General features: G+C 42.0%; 1 protein-coding gene across 3 annotated transcripts in view; it reads right to left on the bottom strand.

The window, feature by feature from the left end:
- Nucleotides 1-1834: 1834 nt before the first annotated feature.
- The window catches only part of SLF1 (SMC5-SMC6 complex localization factor 1), a 147732-nt gene continuing 122533 nt past the window's right edge, over nt 1835-27033 (bottom strand). For all 3 annotated transcript variants that reach the window (XM_068247552.1, XM_068247572.1, XM_068247563.1), the window contains exons 16-19: nt 20619-20713; nt 11461-11553; nt 10984-11166; nt 1835-5646 (exon numbers count right to left, since the gene is read on the bottom strand). In XM_068247552.1, the coding sequence (XP_068103653.1) occupies nt 5162-5646; nt 10984-11166; nt 11461-11553; nt 20619-20713 (856 nt within the window). In that variant the 3' untranslated portion in view covers nt 1835-5161. The remainder of the gene's footprint in view (nt 5647-10983; nt 11167-11460; nt 11554-20618; nt 20714-27033) is intronic.

The following is a 27033-nucleotide window of genomic DNA, read 5'->3' as shown; positions in this document are numbered from 1 at the left end:
GACACTGTGCAACATTTTACATTTTGCAGTTGCAAACTATACCAAAAACAAAAAAACAAAAAACTTTTTCAATTGCAGGATGCTGAAAAGTTAAGTGAAAATTTGCAGTCAAAATTATTTTGAGTATTTTCCTGCTTGTTGGTGGCTTAAAAGGCATTTTATTGATAAAGGGGAGTATATACTAAACTGCTTTAAGCAGAATTATGTGTAGAATTTCATGTAATGTATTGCATTCTGCTTACTCATCGTGCGGGTTCATTCCGTTTAACACAGTTAACTGCATACACCCCAAAGTGTGAGAATATCAATTAGAAGAAAACTTTGGAGAAAAAGTGAATACTTTAATAGGAGTCTGTGGGCCTGATGGACCAAACAGGGGTACAGACGTTGGGGGAGCACTGCCTATCAACCGATTAGTGCCACACGGGTTATCACAAACATGCACTACCATAGCAAGGCATATGTTAACCCGGTAACACATGTGGCAGTATGTCCTGTTTTTCTCCTCACCGCCGCCACACGTTCTCGCTGCTACTGCCGATCTTGTCACTCTCTGCCCGCCGCTGCTCACTCCCCTGCCGGTTCTATGACGGCAGAGCCCTGTGAGCCGGTCAAGAGACAATTTTATTGGCTCCTGGCCCTGTCATCAAGGTAAGCAACGCCCATTGGCTTACATTGATCACATGGTCAGGAGCCAATGAAAGCGGCTCCTGACCGTCTCACAGAGCTCTGCCATCATAAGATACAGCAGAGTGGGTGGCCTGAGGTTCCGAGTGTGTGGCGTGGACGTCGGTTGCGGTGGGTATGTGCAGCGATTCATCTGTTTCTGGTACCAGCAGTCTCTAACCACTTAAGTACCAAAGTACCAGTGGTCTCTGCCCCCTTAAAGACCAAACTACCTAGAGCTGAATACAAATAGAAATGCTCTTGCAGAGTGAACCAGCCCTAAAATCTAAGCACTTTGTGATTTTAAAAGCTCTTACTAATGTTATCATATGTGTGTGTTCACACTGGAGCGATCTGATTTTGTAAAAATCCCCCAAAGCATTGCATTAGCAAGAGCTTTTAAAATCTCTAGTGCTTAAAAAGCTCTTGTAGTGTGAATCAGTTCTTACTGATACATGCAATATAATTGTCATCAAAAGGTTCACCAGCACTGCAGTACGTATTGACTTACTGCATTACTAAACCCTGATGTTAAACCACTTCCTATCTGTAGAGTTCCACTTTATCCGAAAAGCTCAGGGTTTTTAATTTTTTCTCAAATACAGATAAGTACGATTGTCTCACTAGGTGACACTCACACCCAACATGCACAAGTGTCCAGTGAGCCAACGTATATAGCCTGAATAACTTCCTGTCTTTGGTCACATAGTAACCCCCATGGCAGTCATTGCAACTACAATGTGGCTCGGGCCTCTTCTATGGACCTTACTCTATCACTCTAAAAGAGTGCCTGCCACCCCATCCATTCTAGTGTACGGCTTACAGGAAGCACACAACATTAAAGAAACCGGATGTGGAGGCACACGGGGGGGGGGGGGGGGGGGCAACGACAGAGGGGCACAGTATGGTTAAGTGGATCGGGAGAAGAGTACCAGAAGCATGGAGCACCACACCAAAGAGTGTATGGGAGGAAGGCTGTAAGCAGTGATGAAGACCTTGAGTGGGAGCACAGTAATAGGCACACATTATTGGATGGTGAGCTCTGGCCCCAGGCAGTCCCACAGCACCTAGATGTGGCTTCTACTGACAAAGCACTCTGGCCTGCTGGATGAGAATAACATGCTCCCTTTCATTTCCACCTGTCCAACTGGATACCAGGCAAGCAAAAAATAGTCAAAATACATTTTTATTTACGTTTTGATAACACTTTGCATAACATATTTTCACTTACTAAATAACAAAAGGATATAAACATAATAGCTTATTAGTGCCATTGTATTGATTAAAATTTACATTAAATAGCAATGCACAAAGTGGAGGATGTACATGGAATTTCAAACTTCACACAAAGTGGTGGCTGTTGTTGGATGTGGAAGGAGAATGGGCTCTACTAGATGAGGAAGGAGGGGCTACATATGGAAGAGGGAGTACAGGAGTGCCGGCCTAGTGACACAAAGTACAACTGAGGCCAAGCCTTCCCCTGCTTGTGTTTTCTACTGTACCACTAAGGTCTGATGTTATTGTCCTATGCCTGAACAATGTATGTACTGATCTACATGTAATCTTTAGGCTGTCATAACTGTACTATACATGTTTTTGTTGTACAGTATTTTTTATTAGAGTTGGTCAATGAGATGCTAATAATTCTGGTTTAAAAGCAAATTTAATGCAAATTGCATGCAGCTTGGAATTTAGCTAGTCAAATGTAATTGTACCTATTTTGATTTGCCCGATTCATAAAATGCATACAATTAAATGCCAATACAATACAGAACAATTAGTGTCTTACTGACCATCTTCATTGCCTATATTGCAGCATGTATAGTACTGCAGAAGATGACGTGGTACATGAATAAAACATTACATTAATAAAAATAATCAGAATGGTAATTCTCCTTCCAATCAGCTAGAGATCGGTTCCTGTAATAGACATACTCCTGCAATCAAACTCTAAACACTTCGAAATATAATATCCTTTCATTCATCAACAATCAAGAAAACCTCTGAAATTAAACTCTAGCCAAAAATTTATTTTTGTTAAAAATTTGTCTACAGTGTAAGATCTTATTGATACTAGGAATGTTCGTATTCAGAACAACGTTCCAAGTGCTTTGGATCAGAATTCGAATTGTTACGTATGCAAACCACAGAAAGGGGGGATAACTCGACCTTGTCTGACTCTGGCTGCTGCGCTCTATGCAGCATTGCAGTTCTCTAGTACTTCCTCCTTCCAGCTGTGGAGGAGGAAGTATCAGAGAGCTGGAATGTGACCTGGAGCACAGTGGCCAGAGGCAGCGAAAAGGGTGAGTGGTTTTTGATCCAAATCACTGAAAATGCCGTTCTGAATTTGAACACTCATCTCTAGTCACCACTAAGGGGATTTCTCTTACCTTGATGTTTTTGATAACCCTATTATTGGGATAGGATGTGAGGAGAGTCTTCTTAACAAGGACAAAGACAGCAATGAAAAACTCAGAGATGGTCTAACACTTTACCACATTATGCAAAAAGTAGTTTTTATTGCAGTTTCCTCATAGGATAGATTTGACCTAATTCTTTGTGGCCCTATCACAGTAATGGGATGAGATGGGAAAGCAGACAGCAATAGAAAGGGGTTTGTATCCCTTTCCTATCCAAGGATAAAAATGAAAAAGTACTGGCTGGAGTACTAGAAGTTGTGTGAACTGAGAAGAAAATGTTTTTCCTGTCTGTGTGAAATATGGCTTTGAGTTTCTGTCCCTGCATTTTAGCTACTAACTAAAGGTGATGAAGCTTAAAAGGACTTGTCACCTTTCAAATGCTATCCATCAATCAATATGATGCAGGCATTACAATATTTTATTATGAATCTCAGAAGTGGCCATTTCCAGACCTGTGTTTCAAGAAACACATTTCTTCTAACAGGTGAAACATGACTAAAAAAAAACTTGCTTCTGTGGCAGCTTGGCACAGCCAAGCAGCCAACGATAATCTCCTTTGCTAGGACAATATTCCTAATCTTGTGGGCACAAGAAGTGAACAGGTAAAGGGGATCTTCTGACCCTTCACCAATTCATTTGAGGAGCCCACAGTCCAAAGTAAACTAGGTCTTGTGCTAATACAGAAGTCTGCTATACCACACATTGGGCTTGATTAACTAAACCGTGATAACTGATGTCATGGTCGCCCTAGCGTTTTGCGCGTGTTATAAAGCGCGTAAAATTTTTCATGCGCAATCATGAATTTTTGCGTGAAAACGGCCGCGTTATGAGTTTTCTTCTTGGTGATATTTTCACACCTCGTCATAAAATGCCTTTTAAACCACATGCAAGCAGGACAATACTCAAAATACATTTTATAGTACCTTTTCACCGGCTTTTGGGTACTTTTTCAATTGTAAAATGCTGAAAAGTTATTTTACAGAGAAGATGAAAATTATCTCCTAGGTGATAACTCAGGAGAAAAAGTGACTTGCATATAGGCCAAAGAGTGTTAAGCTAGCCATACATCTAGCGATGTATGGGCAGTTTTGACCAAGAGACGAATCTCTCTCTTATCGAATCTGATAAGAGAGAGGTCTGTCAGCTGCCGATACACCACAGGCCGATTCCCGATAAATGCCATGCTGAAATTGACCAGGAATCTGCCTCTGTCCCTCTAATGTAAATGTCCCCCCCGATGCCCCGTGTAAAGGATACATTACCTCTACGCAGCCTCCACTTGCCCCCCCCCCGCTGGCTACTGGGATTCCTCCACTCCCTACACGCGCCCCACATGGTTTCCTAGTACGGGCGCTCATGTGATGTCATACGCGCACCCATACTAGGAAACCACAATGAGCGTGCGGGTATGGAGAGGGGAATGCACCTGGAAGCCAGCGGAGGGACAAGCGGAGGCCGCGGAGAGGCAATGTATCCTTTACACGGGGCACCGGGGGGATATTTACATTAGGGGGGACAGTGTTGGCTGTTTCGTCACAGACGTCAGGAAGTTGCACGCTGTTAGCGCCGCACACCTGATCGAGCAACATCTTGCAGCATACGCGATTGAGAATGCGACCAATTTTTGTCCTGAAATTGGTTGCATTGTCAGTCGGTCATGTCAAGTTGCCTGATGTATGTCCACCTTTAGCTGTTTTATGATTCTAGTATTCCCTCAGTTGTCTGTCTACTCTGAATTAGGTTGGTTGTCATGATGTATAAATCTAGAACCTTCTCTCCTCTAGGTGTGCAGAAGATACCTTGTAATTTTAACACTGTGAAATAGTGATTATAGAATAACAAAGCTATTTTTTGCCACCTAATGTTTTTTCTTTTCCAGAGAGCACGGACATTCATATATATACAATGATATATTATCAAAACATTGAAACACTTAAGTAAAAACAGAACATTAATAATAAAAACTATGCCCAACCCCTCCCTCCAATCAAAACAAGAAGAGCACAGGAAAGTACTGCAGTGAAATTCTGGAATTAATGTGCTAGTAACAGACTTTTGTCCTATGGATTGAATTACTAGTTGTACCATTCCCTTGAAGGAACGGATATAGAGGAGGTCATGGTGTGCAGGAGGGTGAGCAATACTTGCACGTTGAATTTTGAGTTCTGCAGGAAGGATTCTGGAATAGAGCGCCCAAAATCGCTTAGATGCTGCACAGTGTCCATAGCTTCAACATAACACTCCAGTATGGAGTTCCTGAAGGAAGGTGTTCTTTTGGCACAAGTAGCTAGAAAAGCAGCATTTGGACAATGTGTCTTGGCAGTTCCCTGTTCTGTATGTAATCCATAGATAGAAATGAAACTGATCAGCATTCGTGTGAGGAGAAAGGCACCAAACTCTAGTTTATGTCCTTCAGATGCTAAAGCAGCGTCACGGTGAAACTCGTCAATGGTTTCCTTCACCTGGATGATTTCAAAGACTTCATGTTTCACTTGTGATGAAGAGATGTAATCCAGTGGAAAGTTCCCATCATCATCCTTCTGCTGTAAAAGTCTTGGTCCTGCAAAGAAAGAGTCATTTTAAGTTAATACAACCTAAGCTTCTGGGTTATAGCAACAATCCTGTACAAACTGTCACACCAGCCTTACATAGAATCCCAAAGCAAACTGAGGCTTTGGTGGCTAGACATATTTCCAATCTTTTGAGCTTCTACGGAGGTCCACAATGCTGTTCAAACAAAGGCTAGTAATAGGAGCTACTGTTTCTGCATCTAGTCCCAACATGCTAAAAAGGGCATGCTATCACTTTAAGAAGCAACAGCAATTAAAAAAAAAAAAAAAGTTGACTTTTATGATTAAGTTTTGAATCAGGGTGATACTATTGTTGGCTATACGACTAAGAATTAGTGTCCCCCAAAAGAAAGGAAGAGAAGGAAGAGAGAGCTTCCAATAGTCACAGTAACCCCCTTCCAGGTCACTCTGCAAATGAGTCTTCCAAAAGGTATTTATTCAAGCAATTCACCCAGTGTTGATTGGTAACCATTTAAACATTTCTCACTTTAATTGTCTAAAACTACGGGGCAGTCAGCACTTGGATTCTCTGCTCACAAATAGTAGGCCAACAATCAAGTTAGAAAAGAGCAGGCTGGCACTTGGCTGTGGGGTGAGGTGGGGGGCAGCGGTGCCGCCTAACGAATGTTTCGCTCACCTGAGCGTCTTCAGAGGCTTCTGCGCATAGTGGGCCAATCCTGCACAGAACTGATATAACATCAAAGCAGTAAGGGCTTGTTCACACATAGGGTGTTTTTGTTTTTTTTAAGCGCCTGCGATTTTTATCGCCCTAAAAGCACTTGTGCAATGATTCCCTATGAGAGAGTTCACTTCTGAGCGGTTCATTTCCGATCCGCTCAACAAAGCGCTGCCTGCACCATTTTCTGAGCATTTTTGCTCAATGGAAGGTATAGGGAAATCGCAAAGTGCTTGAAAAAGCATTTTGTATAGTGATTTCCCCAGCGCTTTCATGAATAAATACACTGTATTTATTTATTAATTACCGGGTGAAAGAGTTCAATACCTGACGTAACATATTCCTTAAAGGGAACCTAAACTGAGTAGGATATGGATTTTTCCTTTTAAAATAATACCAGTTGCCTGACTCTCCTGCTGATCCTGTGTCTCTAATACTTTTAGCCACAGCCCCTCAACAAGCATGCGGATAAGGTGCTGTGACTGAAGTCAGACTGGATTAGCTGCATGCTTGTTGCAGGTGTGTGATTCAGCCACTACTGCAGCCAAAGAGATCAGCAGGATTGCCAGGCAACTGGTATTGTTAAAAAGGAAACATCCATATCCCTCTCAGTTAAGGTTCCCTTCAACATATCCCGCAAATTTGGTGTTTATATCATGTAAGGGAGCTTTGCTCTTAACTGCTAAAGTCGGTAAAGTCGGCGGGTTTTTAATCACGAATACTTTTTTCATTTGAATCTTTAAAATCGATTTTTTCAAAAACTATAAGGTCTTTATGAATGTTTTTTTTAAGTTGTAGCCACTGATCACCTTTATAATCCATGCAATTTTGGTGATTGTAGAATGTATGGGGTCTTTGCTATTAATGATAAAGTCAAATCCGTGAACACGGATTCTCCATGTAATCATGGCTAAAATCGAGTCGAATTCGGAGCTCCAATTCAAATCCGGATCATGATCATTGCGCATCCGGATTTCGATTCCGCCGTGGCCGGATTTACTCAAATTCATGATTGGGGGTATCCGAACATCACTGCTGGACAGTACAGCCTCACTGTGGGCTTCCAGTTTGACTTCGAAGTTTGAAAGCCGTGTAAAGGAGGGGAACCATGTACTTGGCCACTGATGTAATTTAAAGATCCAGCATGTTGGACCTTTGAGAGACCTTGGGGGAGGACGGGGGGGGGGGGGGGGGGAGGACACACCTGTACACACTAGATACTCAGCTGACTTCAGTCTAGCATGTGTAGGAGTCTTTAATGTCTGGGGCTTAGGACTTTATACTTTATGAAACACATGGGTTTTACAATGTATGATGCAATCCTTTTACAGCCTACACACCTGTCAACAGCCACTTTCATCATAACAAAGGCCATAGGCATGTTCAACAACATGAGAAGTGCACTGCCAAGGTATTGCTTGCTCTATGAACGGAGTCTTATATGAAAAGCTAACTCACCACACCCTGTCCTGCACTCCCTTGCTGATAATAAATCTTATGAAACTGGTTTTTCTCATTTGTCTGGATTATTGGTGTTTGGATGACTTTTAAGCATTATTCCTGTCCAACGGTCAGTGAGCCTTTGCTATATGGCAGACGTCACCTATCAGTATCCTAAAGTCAAGTTCAGGCAGACATCCTATATGCAATAAATAGAGCACTGTTTAATATAAACTATGCATAAAACAGGACTGTAGTTTTTGCAATGCTAAACCAGTAAAGGCCCATTCACACTGGGGCACTTTGCAGGCATCGCCAGCAATCAGAAAAGTGTTATGTACAATGTATCTCTACGGGATCATTTACACTGCAGCCATTGTGATATGCGGAAATCAGGCCTTAAAGTCACTGTTGCGCAGCTTCTCATTCCCTCCTCAGCACTCTCCAGCTGTCTCCTCCCCTCCGAAAATCTGAAGCTATGATAAGCTATTAGCCATCGGAGAGGTGTGGCTTCCTGTGACCAAGCAATCACTTTCCCCCTGTAATTCCTATGTGACTACTTGAAGAGTGTTGCAGGCTGGCTCTTTGAACCGTTGACACAATTTTTATTAACTTTTTTTATACATAATCATTTTAACCTCTTTACGACTGCTCAACGCCAATCGGTGTGAGCAGCGCGGCAGCCCCAGGACCATTCCACGCCAATTAGCGTGAAGTGCTAGGGGCGGGGATTGCAGAAGATAACACGCGCATATCCGCATGAATGACAGAGCTCCGCTTCGCCATCAGTCTCCCAGCGGCGATCGCCACTAGGAGACTGTTAGACGCTGAAACAGCCATCTAATAATACTGTACAGCGCAGCGATCTAAGGCAGCACTGTACTGGGGACAGCCATGTGACATGGCTGTCCCCCTGGGGGAGACAGGAGCGATCTGCTGTCATAAGCTGAAGCCTATGACAGCAGATCGCTGTCATTGGCTGCTGGCGGGAGGGGGGATGGGTTATAAAATTAATAATAAATTAGGTTTAGGGGAGGATCACTTGTGTGCTGAGTTGTGCGAACCTGCAGCAAGGCCTTAAAGCTTCAGTGGTCTAATTAGTAAAAAATGGCCTGGTCACTAGGGGGGGTTTAACACTGTGATCCTTATGTGGTTAAAATAATCTTCTATTAAAGGACCACAGAAGTGATAGGGATATGGAGGCTGCCATATTTATTTACTTTTAGGTAATACTGGTTGCTTGGCTATCCTGCTGATCTTCTGCCTCTAATAGTTCTAGCCATAGACCCTGAACAAGCATGCAACATATCATGCATTTCTGACATTATTGTCAGAACTGACAAGATTAGCTGCATGCTTGTTTCTGGTGTTATTCAGCCACTACTGCAGCCAAATAGACCAGCAGGGCTGCCAGGCAACTGGTATTGTCTAAAAGGAAACAAATATGGCAGCCTCCATATCATTCTCACCTCAGGTGTCCTTTAAGTAAATAAAAAAAAAATACACAATTAGTAATTTTCAGATAAAATAAATATTTTCAGTGCAAGGTATATATTGTTCTTTTTAGGCACATATGAGGGCGTTCCCACTCTCTGCTGCATATAAGAGCCCGTTAGAAATTCAGGGCACCAGCAATGCAAGGCAACAACTTCAGAAAACGGCTCTGAATTTCTAATGCAGTTCTCAACCTGCTGGTGTCAGACCATTTGACAGGCCAATACCCAGACTGTGACAAAGCCAAAGATGAGTCTGCATGCTGCCAGCACTGGTGTGTGAAGAACTTGATGAATGCAGGTTCAAGTAGCTCCCCTCCCATAGGACAAGAAGATCATCCCCTACCAAACACTTTTACAGCTCAACCGTTTCCTACAGTGGAGGGAAGTCTAATCTAATATTGGCGGCTGCATCACTAAGACTGATTGAAGTGCAGCCAGGTATTGGCTGGCTTTCCTTCTGTTGATAAATAAAACACCTAGGAGACAGACAAACACACTTCAATAAATGGGAGGCACGAGGAGCGATGAGAAACGAAAGAGACAGACACTGATCTAACACCTTCATTTTAGACGCTTAGTGGCCTTTAGAGGGCAGAAGAAGCCTGCAGAACACATGGAGCATCCCAAAGCTGTAATTCAAATGCAGTAAAATGTAGCATATGGTAGCCTATGGGTGACTGTGACCCACTGCATATGTTGCTATAGGTCAGGTTAACACACATCATTAGAATTCAATGCACAAGCTATAATAATGCATGTGACTCTTTGCTTGCACACACTTTATTTGGTTTTATCGTTGTAAGCTGATAATTCTACTCTATTGCACCTACCCCTTGCCTTACAGAACAACTGTAGCGAGAGAGATATGGGGGCTGCCATATTTATTTCCTTTCAAACAATACCAGTTGCCTGGCAGCCCTGCCTATCTATTTGGCTGCAGTAGTGTCTGCAGTAGTGTCTGAAGTACACCAGAAATAAGCATGCAGCTAATCTTGTCAGATCGAACAATAATGTCAGAAACTGTCACATGATCTGCTTTATGCTTGTTCAGGGTCCGTGGCCAAATGTATTAAGCCTCATCTACATGGTACAATTTTCCGTCAGATCGGATCTATTAGACGGATCTTATAGATGATTTCCATCCGGTCCAATCGGATTGTGTTAGATTTTGCAATATATTTTGGGTACTTATCAAAGCAAAATCTATCGCAAACTTGATCTGAAACAATTTAGATGTCTACACACAATGCAATTTCTTATAAGATCTATCTAAAAATTGTACCGTGTAGATGAGGCTGTAGAGGCAGACAGCCAGGCAACTGGTAAGAAATATAGTGGCTTCCACATAACTCTTGCTACAGTTGTCCTTTAAACACTCAATTTTGTCCTTGTTATGGTAATGTAAATTATTCCATAACTGAAATAATACTAAAGCATGCTAACCAACTTTACAAAGAATACTACATGAATACCATCTGCTGATGACTCAAACTTTGAAAGCATGAAAATAATATATTAAAATCTGTCCACACTTAAGAAGTTATACCGAACGGAAGGCTAAAATAGTGTAACCTTTTCAACATTGATGACAAGTTCCATCAATGCATAAGTGAAAGAAAATGTATCTGATTGGCTAAAACATACAAGAAAGCAATAAAGCTAAATAAAAAAAGAGAAAAGTAAAAGGAATTAAACAGTGTATTCAGTTTGCTTACCCCCATGCTGAAGCAGCATTTTGCCAATTTCAATGTGTCCGTTTTGTAGAGCATCGTGTAAGGGAGTCACACCATCCACATGACTGAGCAGGTCTACTTCTGGGCAACGCTGCAAAATTTCACGGACACATTCTGTGCTGCCATGGTTACAAGCTTCATGCAAAGGCGTCCAGCCAGCATTGTCTGAGTTATAAATCAGCAACAATTAAAAGAGAATTCAGCTAGAAAAAAACCTGTACACATCCCACAGCATGAAAAAAAAGGGGGGGAAAGACTGCAGAGCTCTGCTGCAATCTATGTTTGTGTTAAAGTGTCGTGACCATGATGAAGGCAAAGAGCACCAAAATCAATATTGTCAGAGTCGCTCTTTATTTCAACACATGGGACATGCTCTAAAAAGCAGAGCTCTGCTGGACTTAGCTGTTCTGTGTAAGAAATACATACAGAAATAAAGATTTAAAGAAAAAAAAACCTCACCTTTAACATTTATGTCAACTCCAGGAAGACTGAGATGTAGACTCAACTTCTTGATATTGTTAATTCTGCAAACTCTGTGGAGGACAGTCTCTCCTAACAAAGACAATTTAGAGAATCGTTCAAGTGATGTAAGACTTAGTTGAGAATTACTACGAAAGTGGCTGAAAACTGTCATGTCAGGCTCTGTGCCAAGATTTTCATAATACCTCAAACTGAAGAGAGAACAATATCCCAAACTAAGCTGGGGAGGGAGTGGGGACAGGGGGGGGGGGTGTTACCCTGCATAGAGTGGAGTACTGGGAAGGGAGCTCTTGGTTATGCTGCCCGGTCCCTAGCAGCACAATCCTCTCCTCTAATCCCCCTCCTTTCACTCCTAAAGCTTCTATGGCTTACAATAAAAACGCAAAATGAACAGTGAACTCCAAAAACACTCAGTTTTGAGGCAATAAAAGTTTAGAGCGTGTAGTTGCCCTTCCCTTAAAATTATTCACGAACCTCCATTACACGAGTCGTCCTTTTACACTGCATTTATAGCTTAATTCAAATGAATGTTCCTGGCCAAGCACGAGTGCCTCCACACAGTAAAGGATAATTCACAATTTCAAATCCTTTAGCAGATGGTTTGCTGCTCCTCGGTAAGCTGCCTTGACTACAGAGACACGGCGAGAATAATGTGCTGAGAGGAGACAACACACAGCCAAACTTGTGAGGAGAAAAACTTAAATGTCAAAGACAGTTTTTTGCCATTAACGTGAATCAGAACATTTACAGACGTTTACTTTAAGGTATGTGTGTGGGAGAAGTCAACTTTAATGCAAATCCTACCAATCTGTTACATCGATAAGGTTTATAAACCTGTCATTTTTAATGCCTGTGTGTTCATTAAGGACAGATAAATGTATCAATGAGGAAAGAGACAAGTTCCATCAGGCACTGCAGTTGATTCAAATGTATTCAAGGTTCAAATATAGTGTGAACCACAGCGTGTACATTTCTGGTATTTAAAGGTAGGTGCATAAGTCATAAGCAAAACAACTCGTGCTAAGATGACACAGTCAAAATTTCTGAGTAAGATGAATGTCCTACCATATCAGAGGGTGGTGGTGGTGGGTACAGGGCAAAAACGGTAGCCTAACGGCCGTTTTGCATGGCGGTTCTTCTTCCGAGGCTGGTCCACCCCGTGATAACTCAAATATCACACCTTATCAAATATATCACACCTTATGAAAATATATCACACCTTATCAAAGATATCATACCTTATCAAAGATATCACACCTTATCAAAGACATCACACCTTATCAAAGACATCACACCTTATCAAAGACATCACACCTTATCAAAGTTAACACGCCTTATCAGAGTAGCATAGGGAGCGCTACGAACCCACAGGGGATCAGGGCAGGACGAGTACCATTGCCAATTAGCAGACATAAGTTCGTAGCGCTCACTATGCAACTCTGATAAGGCATGTTAACTTTGATAAGGCGTGAGATCTTTTCATAAGGTGTGATCTTTGATACAGGTACAACTATACAGGTAGTCCCCGACTTACGAACGACCCGCCGATACGAACGGCATGGATTCTCTGTTTCCATGGGAACAAGTCAAAAAATTTTTTTTCATATTGGACTTGTAGTTTTTGAGAAAATCGATTTAAAAAAAAAAAATCAAAGAAAAAATGGCTTTTAAACTTGTATAAACAGGTACAAAGGGCAGAGGTGACACAGAGGGGGACACTGGAGGCACAGAGGAAGTACCGGGGACAGAGAGGGCACAGTGTTCCGACTTAAGAACAGATTCAGGTTAAGAATTAACCTCCAGTCCCTTTCTCGTTAGTTAATCGGGGACTACCTGTATTTCAAAATGACTTTGCTTTAAAGCCAGTACCTATTCTAGGTGGAAAAAATGGACTTTAAAGCAAAGGAAAAAAAAATCAAAGACATTTTCCAAACAGACTAAGGAAAAAAATCTAAAAAAATTCTTCCAAACAGAAAACGGCACAGGGCATACAAACCTAAAAAAAAAATAAAGTAAGTAAAATTAAACGGACATCAGGTCCCCTAACCAGGAAGATCACAGGGATCTGTCAGATGTGATAAATGGGGCAATTATTTTTTTTGTTATATACAGTATTTACAGTACAGGTTGCAAAAGTATTCGGCCCCCTTGAAGTTTTCCACATTTTGTCATATTACTGCCACAAACATGAATCAATTTTTTTTGGAATTCCACATGAAAGACCAACACAAAGTGGTGTACACAAGAGAAGTGGAATGAAAAGTATACATGATTCCAAACATTTTTTACAAATAAATAACTGAAAAGTGGTGTGTGCATAATTATTCGGCCCCCTTTGATCTGAGTGCAGCCAGTTGCCTATAGACATTGCCTAATGAGTGCAAATGACTAAATAGAGTGCACCTGTGTGTAATCTAATGTCAGTACAAATACAGCTGCTCTATGAGGGCCTCAGAGGTTGTCTAAGAGAATATTGGGAGCAACAACACTGTGAAGTCCAAAGAACACACAAGACAGGCCAGGGATCAAGTTATTGAGAAATTTAAAGCAGAATTAGGCTACAAAAAGATTTTCAAAGCCTTGAACATCCCACAGAGCACTGTTCAAGCGATCATTTAGAAATGGAAGGAGTATGGCACAACTGTACACCTACCAAGACAAGGCCATCCACCTAAACTCACAGGCCGAACAAGGAGAGCGCTGATCAGAAATGCAGTCAAGAGGCCCATGGTGACACTGGACGAGCTGCGAGATCTACAGCTCAGGTGGGAGACTCTGTCCATAGGACAACTATTAGTCATGCACTGTACAAAGTTGGCCTTTATGGAAGAGTGGCAAGAAGAAAGGCATTGTTAACAGAAAGCACAAGCAATCCCATTTGCAGTTTGCCACAAGCCATGTGGGGGACACAGCAACCATGTGGAAGAAGGTGCTCTAGTCAGATAAGACCAAAATGGAACTTTTTGGCTAAAGTGCAAAACGCTATGTGTGGCGGAAAACTAACACTGCAAATCACTCTGAACACACCATCCCCACTGTCAAATATGGTGCTGGCAGCATCATGTTAAGGAGGTGCATCTCTTCTGCAGGGACAGGAACGCTGGTCAGAGTTGATGGGAAGATGGATGGAGCCAAACACAGGGCAAACTTGGAAGAAAACCTCTTGGAGACTGCAAAAGACTTGAGACTGGGGCGGAGGTTCACCTTCCAGCAGGACAATGACCCTAAACATAAAGCCAAGGCAACAATGTAATGGTTTTAAACAAAACATATCTATGTGTTAGAATGGCCCAGTCAAAGTCCAGATCTAAATCCAATCGAGAATCTGTGGCAAGATCTGAAAACTGCTGTTCACAACGCTGTCCATCTAATCTGACTGAGCTGGAGCTGTTTCGCAAAGAAGAATGGGCAAGGATTTCAGTCTCTAGATGTGCAAAGCTGGTAGAGACATACCCTAAAAGACTGGCAGCTGTAATTGCAGCAAAAGGTGGTTCTACAAAGTATTGACTCAGGGGGCCGAATAATTACGCACACCCCACTTTGCAGTTATTTATTTGTAAAAAATGTTTGGAATAATGTATGATTTTCGACCCACTTCTCACATGTACACCACTTTGTACTGGTCTTTCACGTGGAATTCTAATAAAATTGATGCATGTTTGTGGCAGTAATGTGACAAAATGTGGAAAACTTCAAGGGGGCCGAATACTTTTGCAACTCACTGTAAAAGGGTAAGCTCAAAATAGGTGTGCTAATACTTTAATGTAGGGCTTCAGGAAAATAATAATTGTATGCCTAATTTGGGGGAAAAATACAATAATAGAAAAAAGGCTGTAGCCATGTTCATGCATAGCCCCCTCCTCCAGATCCACAAACAAATTAACCTTTTAGGGCAGTTTCACACTACCAACCCGCTGTAGCAGTGCAATCGGATGATTAAATGCATTTCAAATTTTACAATTTCGGGATAATGGTCCTTTTGGAGGGATGATCTAGAGCTGAAAATTATTAACCTCCCTGGTGTTATGATTATTTCCAGATTTAGGGTCTAGAAGCTGTGCAATTTTTTTCACAAGCTTTTAGACCCTAAAAACAAGAAGAAAGACATAGCTCAGAGAGGTCTGCAGCAGCTCCTGCATGAAACTCACCCAGGCACAGGATTACCAGAGATTGAAGTATTACACATTTTTCCAAGTTGATGCAAGTTTAGATGCAACATGAACTGAGCTTGGCAATGTCAAAATATAAGGGAAGACGCAGAGAGCCCAGTATAGTGTAGTATGTACTGTAAATTGGGTATGGAAGGTAAGTATAGGTAGATTATACTCACAAACAAGGGTTACCGTCCAGCTTGGCAATGGGCAAATCCAAATCTGCAGCAATTTCACTGATTGGCCCCATTTTAAGCTGCATAGAAACTGCAACATAATTTGAATCAACTCAGAAAAATGTATATCTCATTGATAATCTCTATTATTCACTCCATGGCCAATGCCTTGTTTGTCTTTATGCATTTAAGATGACCTTTTAAAGAGAAATCACATTTACCTTAATGAGGTTAGCATTACATCCATCCTTTATCTGACACATGTGCATTGCTCTTAACCCTATCTCTGCTCTCATAGCTACGTTGATTAACTTCTTCTACAATTATTGTGAGCAGTCAATATTTCCAAGTGTATTCAACTAGAAGCTGAAAAGTTAATACTTATCAAAACTTAATTTTAACTAAGCAAATGTGGTGGGTAGTAATGGGGTAACGCATAATCAAGTTTACCCTATTCAACTTAAAGTGAACCTCCAGACTAAAAATCTACTCAGCAGCACTGAAAAGGCTTGGTGTTTCTTTAACAGTTTCACAGCATCAGAACTTTTTTTTTACATAAGCCTCATTTTTAGCTTTACAAAAGCTAAGCTCCGCACCATCAAAGAAAACTGCCCGAGCTTTTTTTCCCTGATGCTGTGCAAAGCATGATGGGAATTTCCTATGCTGTTATTCACGTTGCATAGCAACTGGGAGGGGTGATCAGGAGACAGGACACTTGGAACTGTGTCTGATTCTCCCTTCCACCTCCTTTCAACCAAAAAGATGGCTGCCCTCATGAAAAAAATGGCTGCCCCCATGAAATCACAAACATTTGCCTGTTCTTTTAAAACAGTGTGGGTAAGATATTATATTACCTATCTATTTTAATTAACATAACTAATGTAACTTAATGGCAGTATGTTTGTTTAGGGTGAAGTTCCTCTTAAAACGATGGCAGACTTTATTGCCCCTCTGCTGTTGCCTCCATTCCCCGCTATGACCTTGGGCTATGTAATAAGACAGCTGCCACAGATAGGAACGTACATTTGGCATTTTAATATGATACGTGTTTTCGTACAGTGGCCCATTATACCCTTTATGATTTGCATTTTTTTTCTGAGATCCTTTTTTCTGAGATTCCATTATAGTCAATGAAAGCCTGCAAATAGTGCAGAAAAACAAGCATCTAAACAATGCCTATGCATTTTTCCATATTCCCGAAATAGAAACGCAATTGCGAACAAACAACAAATGCAGTTTAAAACGCACATAAACATGCGCAAACCTCACGCCAATGTGGTCCACGGTGCATTTACAGACCAATTTACAATGGGTATAGTGCCCATGAAAAGAGTACCACATTTGATGTACAGATGCAGGAGCTTTTTGCACATCCTGCACAACTGCAATAATCTTCTGAATGCAGCAGGCTGTGACATTTTCATACTCATCTCCAGGAAAAATTGTTTTGAATGGTGGTTAAACAGGCTATTGCTGTATGTGTGTGTCTCTGTCTAGGTACATTTCCCTCACTTCCTCTCATAACAGGAAATAGTTAAGTATCTGGAACAAAGACATACAATAAAAAAAAAATTCAAAGCAGTGTGGGGAAGAGTTAGAGCTGCCCCAAGTTTCTATAGTTGCTACTTGCTTCCTGTCCCCACAATGACCAGGGTTCCTGTTAGGGGAACAGAAGATCAAGGATCAAAAGTGTCGGAAAATTTCCCCAGTGGGGACAGTGATAGCTCTGGAGTGGGCCCTTATTATTATTATTATTCAAAAGGTAAGCATTATTCGCCAAACTCTGCAATGAACAGACCGTAACTGCTCAGCAAAAAAATGAATTTTACTTTAAAGAGACTCTGTAACAAAATGTTCAGCCTTACTTCTTCTATCCTATAAGTTCCTATGTGGTCTGGATTACTGCAGCCTTTTTTAGTTGCACTGTCTCTGTAATATATCTAATCTTCTTTTCTTTGTCAAGCTTTGTCGACCCAGGGAGGAATGTGCTGCCTCTGCTGTGATAGGGAAAAGTTATGCACTCCCCCTCCATGCCCCCTGCAGGCTCTGTGTGTGCTTTGTTTATCCGTCACAGACAGGTCTCGGCTCTCCATTTCAGCTTGTCTAAGTGGGGAGGGAGCTGCCCATGCTGAGAAACTATGAGAATCCCTGACTGGAGTGCAAGATAATTCACTATGTAATAAAAACTTGTAGTATACTGTAACATGATATATATATATATATATATATATATATATATATATATATACACATACATCACTTCCTGGTTAGTGGCCATGTTTTTTGTTTGTAAACACTGCCTAAAAATGGCGATTAAAAGCCAGGATCGCGGCGGGGAGCAGCGGAAACGGCAAAGAGGGATCCAGGAGATCACAGTGACTCGATTGGTATGTTTTTAAGGCCCCGTTCACACTGCACGCGTTTCCAGCCGCGTTTTGGAAACGCGTGCAGGTGGCCGACACGCACAACATCAGACATTGCATAGAGTGCAATGTCTGATGTTCACACTGCATGCGTTCCGGACCTGTGCGGTCCTGAAACGCATGCTGCACGCATTTTTTGTAAAAACGCATGGCTGTCCCATTCACTTTTCAGTGATGGGATCAGCCACGCAACGCATACGAACGCGGATGGCGTGCGTTCGTACGCGTTGCGGTCCGCATGCGTTGCGGTCTGCGTTCTGCAGTCTGAACGGGGCCTTATTGTACGAATTGGGACAGTACAGATTCTCTTTAAACTAGCTAAGACTGAACTTGTAATAATGGGGCAACTTCCAAGGGACATTTTAAACACTACAAGAAAAAAAAATACTGAAATATTCCAATTAAGTTAAGGAAGTTTTGCTAGAGTTGAGCTTGGAATCCTGCTTTAACCCATTAGCAGCTTCAATAGCACTATCTCGTTTGAGATACTGTAAGTGCACTGCTTTTTCCCTTAGTTGGCAGAATTTGCTGTGCTGTAAATATCTTGGAATACTTTGATCTCTCCCTACTAGCAGAAAATACAGAAACTCAAAGCAGAAGTCCTCCATTATTGTCACACACTGTCCCCTAGTGACAAGTGGCCATAAATACACATTACAGCTGTTCTATTTAGTAGCAAGGAAATGTAACAAATGAGAAATATAAAAATGTGCTAAAATCAACTGTCCCGGAGCACTTACAAGCCTCTAAATAAATTGGCTGCTAAACGCTTAATCATAAGTAAATTTATTCTAAAAACTACACTTAAGTGGAACTACTTCTCAGGGCACACTGCAACACTTCCTTTACAAACGTGTGCATGTGCGGGATGAGAGGAATACAACAGGACTTCATTGTAAAATATTTGGGCTTAAATACAGTTTTAAATGAAGCCAAGGGTGATGCCGCCTGGGCTCTTTGCCTGGAGTAAGGCAGTCCATATGCTGAAATCTCTGCAAACTAACGAGACCCAGCCTTTGTTCACAAAATGTCTAGGCCTGACACAGACAGGCAGAATTATACTACCAAATCAGATGATGCTGCCCCATCAACAGAACAGATGCATGGGCAAAATAAAAGTTGCACATAGATCATACTTTTTAGTACATAAATCATTGTTACAGCAGTGATCTAAAAAAGTACACAAATGATTCAAAAGGTTTCAGGACATGTTAACAAGCACAGAAGAAATTGTGTACATATTACATACATCTCCCAGTTTATTATTTAATGGGATAAACAAAGATGTACAGTGACAGCGGCCCTGAGCTAGGCCTCACGCGCTTCTAATGTGAAGCTTAAACATAAAATGGATCTTTTTTTAAGAGAAGTCTAGATTATAATGTTGAAACGCATAAAGTAACATTTATAATATAATGTGAAACTAAGCTGAATGTAGCATGATGGGGGTGGCTAGTATGTAGGCATGGAAGAATTGTGGCCAAAGAGAATTTGTGTTTTACTTTCCTTCTTTTCCTTTATCTTGCTTTTCACACCTGGCTTGATCACGCCCGTTTTTGACACAGCGTGTATCTTGCACAATTTCCAAGGTAAGATGAAAGTCCATAGCCCTATTTTACCTTTCACATCTAGCAATACGATCGCATGCGCTGTAATGTAACACCACCAGGAACATTTAATCGCATGAAGCAAGTGAAGCAAGTGATTTCCCGTCGAGTTCATTAGTTCTAGCACCGCTAGCACCGCTTATGCCATGATTCATAATGTGCGCACCAAATCGGGTTCATGCACACTTTAGCTAGTGGAAAAGGCCCTTCGTGCAGGACACTGTACACTATAAGTAGCTCAGACACAGGCATGACTTTCCCATTTTCAGCCTAGAATTCCATAATGGAACCGTAAGGTGTGCTGAACACCAACATAAGCCTAAGGAGTCGTTTCCATATAGCGCCCTTTCAGCTGAGCTCATGAAAACGCGATCGCAGGGACAGCAGACTGCATGGTGCATCGCAGGGACAGTGCATAGACTGCACTCTCTGATGTTTGCATACATGCGCTGCAATTCACCCCTAAGTCAAAGCGCATGGCTGCCTGCATTTCAGGGCAATTGCGTCCGCAATCCCATTTAGTATAATAATTGGCATCGCAAGCCCCCCCCCCCCCCCCCCCGGGAGTGACCCGCAACGCAAAGCTGCGCAGCTATAGAAACTACCCCTAAGAAGACTCAATAATATAGAGGTTTTTTTTCTAAAAACAAATACAGCCATAATATTATCTATATAACAGCTTATCCTTCAACCAATGCAACCATGCTAAGGGTCTGGCAAAGCCACCTATTCTAATATGTTTAACATGAGTGCAGAATACATAAACTTTATATACTGTACCTTTCTTGTCTTGGCACTGGAATTGTGGCTGGTAAACGTTTGGTAAAGCCTGTTTACTGCTTCCTTGTGTCATTCTCCTTAACTTTGGGACATGCCTGTTCAAACCAAGAAACAGTTATAATATTTATTAAAAGGATCACAACTAACCAGCATCAAAATCAAGACTGTCTGATCAAACACATGGAAATGAAGCTGTATCTCTCATGTGGTGATAGCAGGAAGGAGGACACAACTGGGCTGTCATACTGGGCTGTCATTGGAGAACAGTGGTGTTCTGGCAAAGGTGTTTAGCCCTCACCTGGGTCTTATGAGTACACTGCAGAGAAATGCTTATAAAATTGGCATTTGTGTAACAGTCCTGGTACAGAAAGCATGTAAAAATACCTATTGTATGAAAGAGTGCTGAATACGGAGGAGGCAGCTATGGCGCCAGACGGGGTACGGCCTTACGACCAACTTGCGTAGAATGAACCTAGCTTTTTCACAGGCCTGTCTGCACACAGTCCTCAGAAGAAGCTAGGTTCACACCACACAAAACAATAAGTACATCTACATGCTTTTTGTTCCAGGACTGTTACATTTTGTTCATGCACTGTTTATGCACCCTCCGGCCATGTGATGTCATGTCCATGGTCCTGACAGTTTGCAGTCTGTGAATCTTGTGGAAAATAACAGCTTTTTCCAACTGCCAAGCAAGCAATCAATGGCCTCAATACACTAAAGTCATGCTAGAGATAATAAGGCAAGAGAAAACTTGCCACAGCACAGTGAGAGAGTTATCTTATCTCTTCATTCCTTAAAGAGACTCCGTAACAAAAATTGCATCCTGTTTTATATCATCCTACAAGTTCCAAAAGCTATTCTAAGGTGTTCTGGCTTACTGCAGCACATTCTACTATCACCATCTCTGTAATAAATCAACTTATCTCTCTCTTGTCAGACTTGTCAGCCTGTGTCTGGAAGTCTGCCAAGTTCTTCAGTGTTGTGGTTCTGTGATGCATCTCCCCCCTCCAGGCCCCTCTCTGCACACTGCCTGTGTATTATTTAGATTAGAGCAGCTTCTCTCTTCTCTCTTATCTTTTACAAGCTGGATAAATCCTCCTCTGAGCTGGCTGGGCTTTCACATACTGAGGAATTACATACAGGCAGAGCTGTCTGCACTCTGCAGGAAGAAACAGCCTGACACTTCAGTGGAAGATAGCTGCAGGGGGAAAGAAACACACAAATGATCTCTTGAGATTCAAAAGGAAGGGTGTATACAGCCTGCTTGTGTATGAATGTATTTTCTATGTGTGGACATACTGTACATCAACCTACTTCCTGTTTTGGTGGCCATTTTGTTTGTTTATAAACAAACTTTTAAAAACTGTTTTTAACCACTTTTAATGCGGTGAGGAGCGGCGAAATTGTGACAGAGGGTAATAGGAGATGTCCCCTAACGCACTGGTATGTTTACTTTTGTGCGATTTTAACAATACAGATTCTCTTTAAGTTACCTCCTCTGTAGTTATTTTCACACGCAGTTAATTAACAGACTGTCTTTAGCTTTAGAATTCTGGAGTTATTTTAAGGATTGAAGAGTTAGCTTAAAAACAGGTAACTTTAGGTTTGCCTGAGGTAAAATGTTTCCTGAATACTACATGCCTTATCACCATGGTGATGACTCTAGAAACGTTATTAAAAACAGGAGATAAGCTTAGTGAATTGAGGCCATTATCTCCCTCTGTGCATGAAACACTCAGTTATGAACATTCCGTACAGATCACCTGGCAGTACTAAAGATGTCACCACCAGCAATGCATTTCCAGGGAGAGGAAAGATTTCACAATGGGCAAGGACTGACTAAATTTATAAGTGAATATTGGAAGGGAAAAACAAAAAAAAGCAATTTTATTCATTATGTAATTTTCACTACAGTTCCTCAATAAAAATCCAGTTTGCTAGGTCACCGAAGGTCTCCAATTAGGCCTGAACGATTTTAGGAAAAGATTGCATTGAACGATTTCTGTTAGAAATTGCGATTTCGATTCAATTCACGATTTTTCTTAAAAACTAGTCCTCCTCCTGCCGTGCACTGTCCTGAGCCCGGCCACAAGGTCAAGGATCAGTTTGTGTGAACAATAGAGTCCTTCCATAGCTCAGCACTCCGCAGGACAGGCTTTGGCAAGATAGAACACACACACACTCACACTCTCACTGTGGTTCCACTCCTGCCAGGCTTGATAACTGGCCAAAGCCTGTCGTGCGGAGTGCAGAGCTGTGGAAGGACACTACTGTTCACACAAACTGATCCTTGTGGCCAGGCTCAGGACCGTGCACAGCAAGAGGACTAGATTTGAAGAAAAATCGTGAATACATATAAAATCACATCACACAGTCCAGCTCAGTCACCTCAGCTCAAATTGCCCACTGCCCAGCACACATCATCCTGTACACAAACAGAATGGATGAGGCACACACAGGGTGTCAGCGTGATGTGCAGACAGTTGCACTGATGCAGAGTGGCAAAGGAGGCGGAGCAGTGGTAAATCTTAGCCTGGTGGATGTCTGGTAGTAATATATATATATATATATATATATTTGTCGTGCACTACCTGGCCAAACTTTTTAGTGACAGTCCTGTCGCCTGCCCAGCTGATGACACGCTAGGCGGAGGGAAACAGAGCGAGAGCCTGTGGGCGGAGTCTGCTGTACTAAAGCCGTGGCGGCCACCCGCCCAGCTGATGGCTCGCTAGTCGCGGCGGAGGGAAAGAGCGAGTACCTGTGGGCGGAGTCCACCGCCCGCCCAGCTGATGATGTGTTAGGCTGGGCGGAGCGAGTGTGAGTGAGTGCCTGCCGCGGCCGCCTGTCCACCGATGATGAATATGCAAGGCGGAGGGAGAAATTAAGACACTGATGACGTAGGGGGTAGAGGCTGCCACTAGGAAGGAGCTGGTGAGAGCTACTAAGCCGCCGCTGCAGAGCGGCAAGCGGGAGACGGACTGCCGGGCTGAACTAGTACACTGTTGCCAGGGAAATCGTGAAAAATCGTCACCTTCACGATCACGGAATCGTTGTTTCCGTGATCACGATTTCGATCAAAAAACGATAAATCGTTCAGGCCTATCTCCAATGTTCCCCAAGTTTAGCAAATCACCATAAATCATTTACTGTTTTGGAAACAAAACCCCAGGAAAGACATAACATCCCACCATGCCAGTGTAGCATGTCTGAGTATTTCCTGGAGATCTTCCAGAAATTCATCAAATCCTTTCCCCTTACTTATTGTGGGAGCTGTTCATTAATTTACAGCCCTCCGCTCATTAACTTCTGCTAAAGAGTTGAGTGTTGCTACATGTTCTGAGCTGAAAAGAGCTGGTTATTATGGGAGGATTCATGGAAGTGAATATGAGTCTATGACCATTCCCTTCCCTAGCAATCAGTCTCTAGCCAGCTCTAAAAAGGGCTCCAATTATAAACTGAAAATCTCCTTCTTAAGGCACTACTATATTTATATGCTGCAAGAGTTTAAGAGAACATTATACCATAATACTCTAGCCTTACCTTATTTTATAAATTGTAGCAAAAAACTTGCACTGCACTCCTAACAGGAAAAGTGTACTGGTAATGTCAGTCTGCTATAATCACCTGTTCAGTCCTAAGTTTTCTAAACAGAATAATTAGGGATTTGTTTTTTTTACCCGTAGGTGTATAGAAGCAAAGGTAGTTAGATCCAACCTACTGATGGATTTTACATTTGTGGTTTCTGCTGTAGTTAGCAAATTCCGGGGGTAAAAAAATGAAGTGTGCTTCAAAACTCTTGATTCTAGCCTATTTTATAATAATGACCTGTCAGTGTCAGTATGTACAGTATAAACCCTACCACCTTGTTTCTGAAGAGTTCCCTTCCCTCTCCCTTGCAAATGTTGTCTACAGACTTCATTGAAAGAGGAAATTTCAGCACCCGCTATTGGAAGAAACTTGGGCACCGCCATAGGCACCATTATCAATTGGGGTTATGGTGTGAAATTTGGGTAGCCCGATAAATTCCAGACGCTCAAATTTCACACTATACCTGCAATTTATGATGGCGCCTATGGAGGCACTCCAACATTATCGTCATTGCGTCAGATTGGTGGCAGGGGTCGGTAAAGGTAAGGCGGGGGACGGTTATGGTTAGGTGGGGGAAGGGGGTGTTTTAAGAGTTAGGCATGGGGGGTTGCTTAATAGTGCAGTGCATTGACACGGATGGAACCATTACTTTAGTTCCAAAGCAAACAGTAGCCGGGTGATGTCTCGCCTCTTCCTGACTCTCGACTATTGCTTGCTGCAGTACTGACGTAAAGGTACCGTCCATACAGAGAATGGGGCACTGCATCCACAAAAAGGTGCATTCTGCCTAGAGAAGAACACTCTGTATGAAGATTGGTGCAGTCCTCACAGCTTCCAGTGTGGGTTTTGGGAATTGTAGAGCAAAATTATAGGCCAACTGTGAATATCTGCAAAATAAGCTAATACTCAGCAGTTTTAGAGCCTGAAATTTCTGTTGTGCATAAGTAATGGAAAAAAGGTTACATCATCTCATTAAGGAGTCACTAACAATTAGGCAGGGAACACACTTGTCTTTCAGTTTTCTGTGCGCATTTTTCTGCATACTTTTTCTGCACACCAAGGGCTTGATTCACTAACCGGCGCTAAGAGTGTGCCTTAAGTGTTAGTGTGCGCAAACCACGGCGTTAGGTGGTTTGCGCCCACACATTTGAAACAATCCTGCTCACTGCGCGGGTAATAGTGCGTGCTGCTGGCCCTTAAAAGTCACACCCGGTGCAACGAAAATGGCGCATTGGGTGCCCGTTAAGCAGCGCTATGATGTACCACTTCGGGGGCATCCGATGAGCCATTTTCGGCGCACCGGGTGCGACTTTTAAGGGCCAGCGGGTGCAACGTTATCGTCGCAACCGCAGTGCATGGGGCTACGCGCAAAGTAGGTTTGCACACACTAGTGGCCAAAAAGGGCTTTTCACACCGGCGCTAACACTTAGCGCCGGTTAGTGAAGCAAGCCCCAAGTGTGTTTCTGTACGTGTTTTTTCACATTCGCTGAAGTAATTAATAGAGAAAACTGACAAAATGTTCAGAATCATCATGCACAATGTCAGTTTTTTTTCTGATAATATCTTCAAATATTATTATTATTATTTTGTATTTTTAAAGATCCAACACCTCCTGCAGTACTGTACAGAGGATATAGTCTTGCCACTAACTGTTCCTCATAGGGGCTTACAATATGATCCTGACCGCAGTCATTTGTCCACCATGGTCTAGGGCCAATTTTAAATACATAGTGCTATATTGCAATCTCTGCACATTACATGCACTTCAATGGAAAACCTAAGTAAGGGCTGGTGCACACCAGAGCGATTCTGAAGCGTTTTTTAAAAAGGTTGCAGGGGGAAAACCGTTTGGCTACTGAAAGTAAATGGGATGGTGCACACCAGAGCAGTTTGTTTTTTCCAGAAATGCAAACTCGGGGGCTGCAGCATTTTTGAGATTTCCGAGGTGTTTCTGCCTCAATGTTAAAGTGTAGGAAAGTGGAAAACAGCTCTGAAAAACGCTAGATCAGAGCTTTTTTCCAGGCGTTTTGGTTACAGAAGCTGTTCAGTAACAGCTTTACTGTAACAATATATGAAATCTGCTACACAAATAAGCTCCAAAACATGCTAGGCATGTTTAGAAAACATGCCTAGAATCGCTCTGTAATCTGCTTCAAAAACCTCTAGAATTTTGCAGATCTGCTAGAGATTTTTGGTGTGCACTGGGCCTAACACAGGGAACACTGAGCTGCACAGAAGACACATAAGCTGATATGAGGAAGGCCTGTCACTCCTGTGAGATGTGTAAAGTTTCCCCAGCATTGTTTTCACACAGGAACACACCTGCAGGCAAGCATATTAATTTGGGGTCATCAAGGTGCCTGAGACAGGTTATATACCCTGGGAGGCATCAACAATATTCTTTGTCTTGTGTACAATCATTACATATGAATAGGCCCACACCTGTTAGCCATGATACCATCTTACAAGCTGCCTCCCATCTAGTGGATAATCATTCATTTATCCTATTATATGTCCTGCCTAAAGAGCACAAATTGGAAAGAAAGCCAACCCATAAATCACAGGTGTTGTAGCATATAGGCTGTTCTTTTTTTCTTTTCATATGTTTTTTGAACCATATTCACCACATTGTTTGTGACTTTTTGGTGCAAAAATATTCATATCAATGTTATATATTTCAGGTTATGTTTAAAAGATGGCTACTGCAATGTAATGCATTTATTTTAGTGATGTGTGTGGTTATTTTGTGACCACAGTAATAAGCACATGCTTAAAGTGGTGTTGTCATAATTTTTTTTTGTACCTCATATGGCTCAGGTGCGCT

Source organism: Hyperolius riggenbachi, chromosome 1, assembly GCF_040937935.1.
Source record: "Hyperolius riggenbachi isolate aHypRig1 chromosome 1, aHypRig1.pri, whole genome shotgun sequence".
NCBI classification, from domain to species: Eukaryota; Metazoa; Chordata; class Amphibia; order Anura; family Hyperoliidae; genus Hyperolius; species Hyperolius riggenbachi.
The sequence above is the reverse complement of the archived record's forward strand: the minus strand, read 5'-3'. Positions and strand labels throughout refer to the sequence as shown.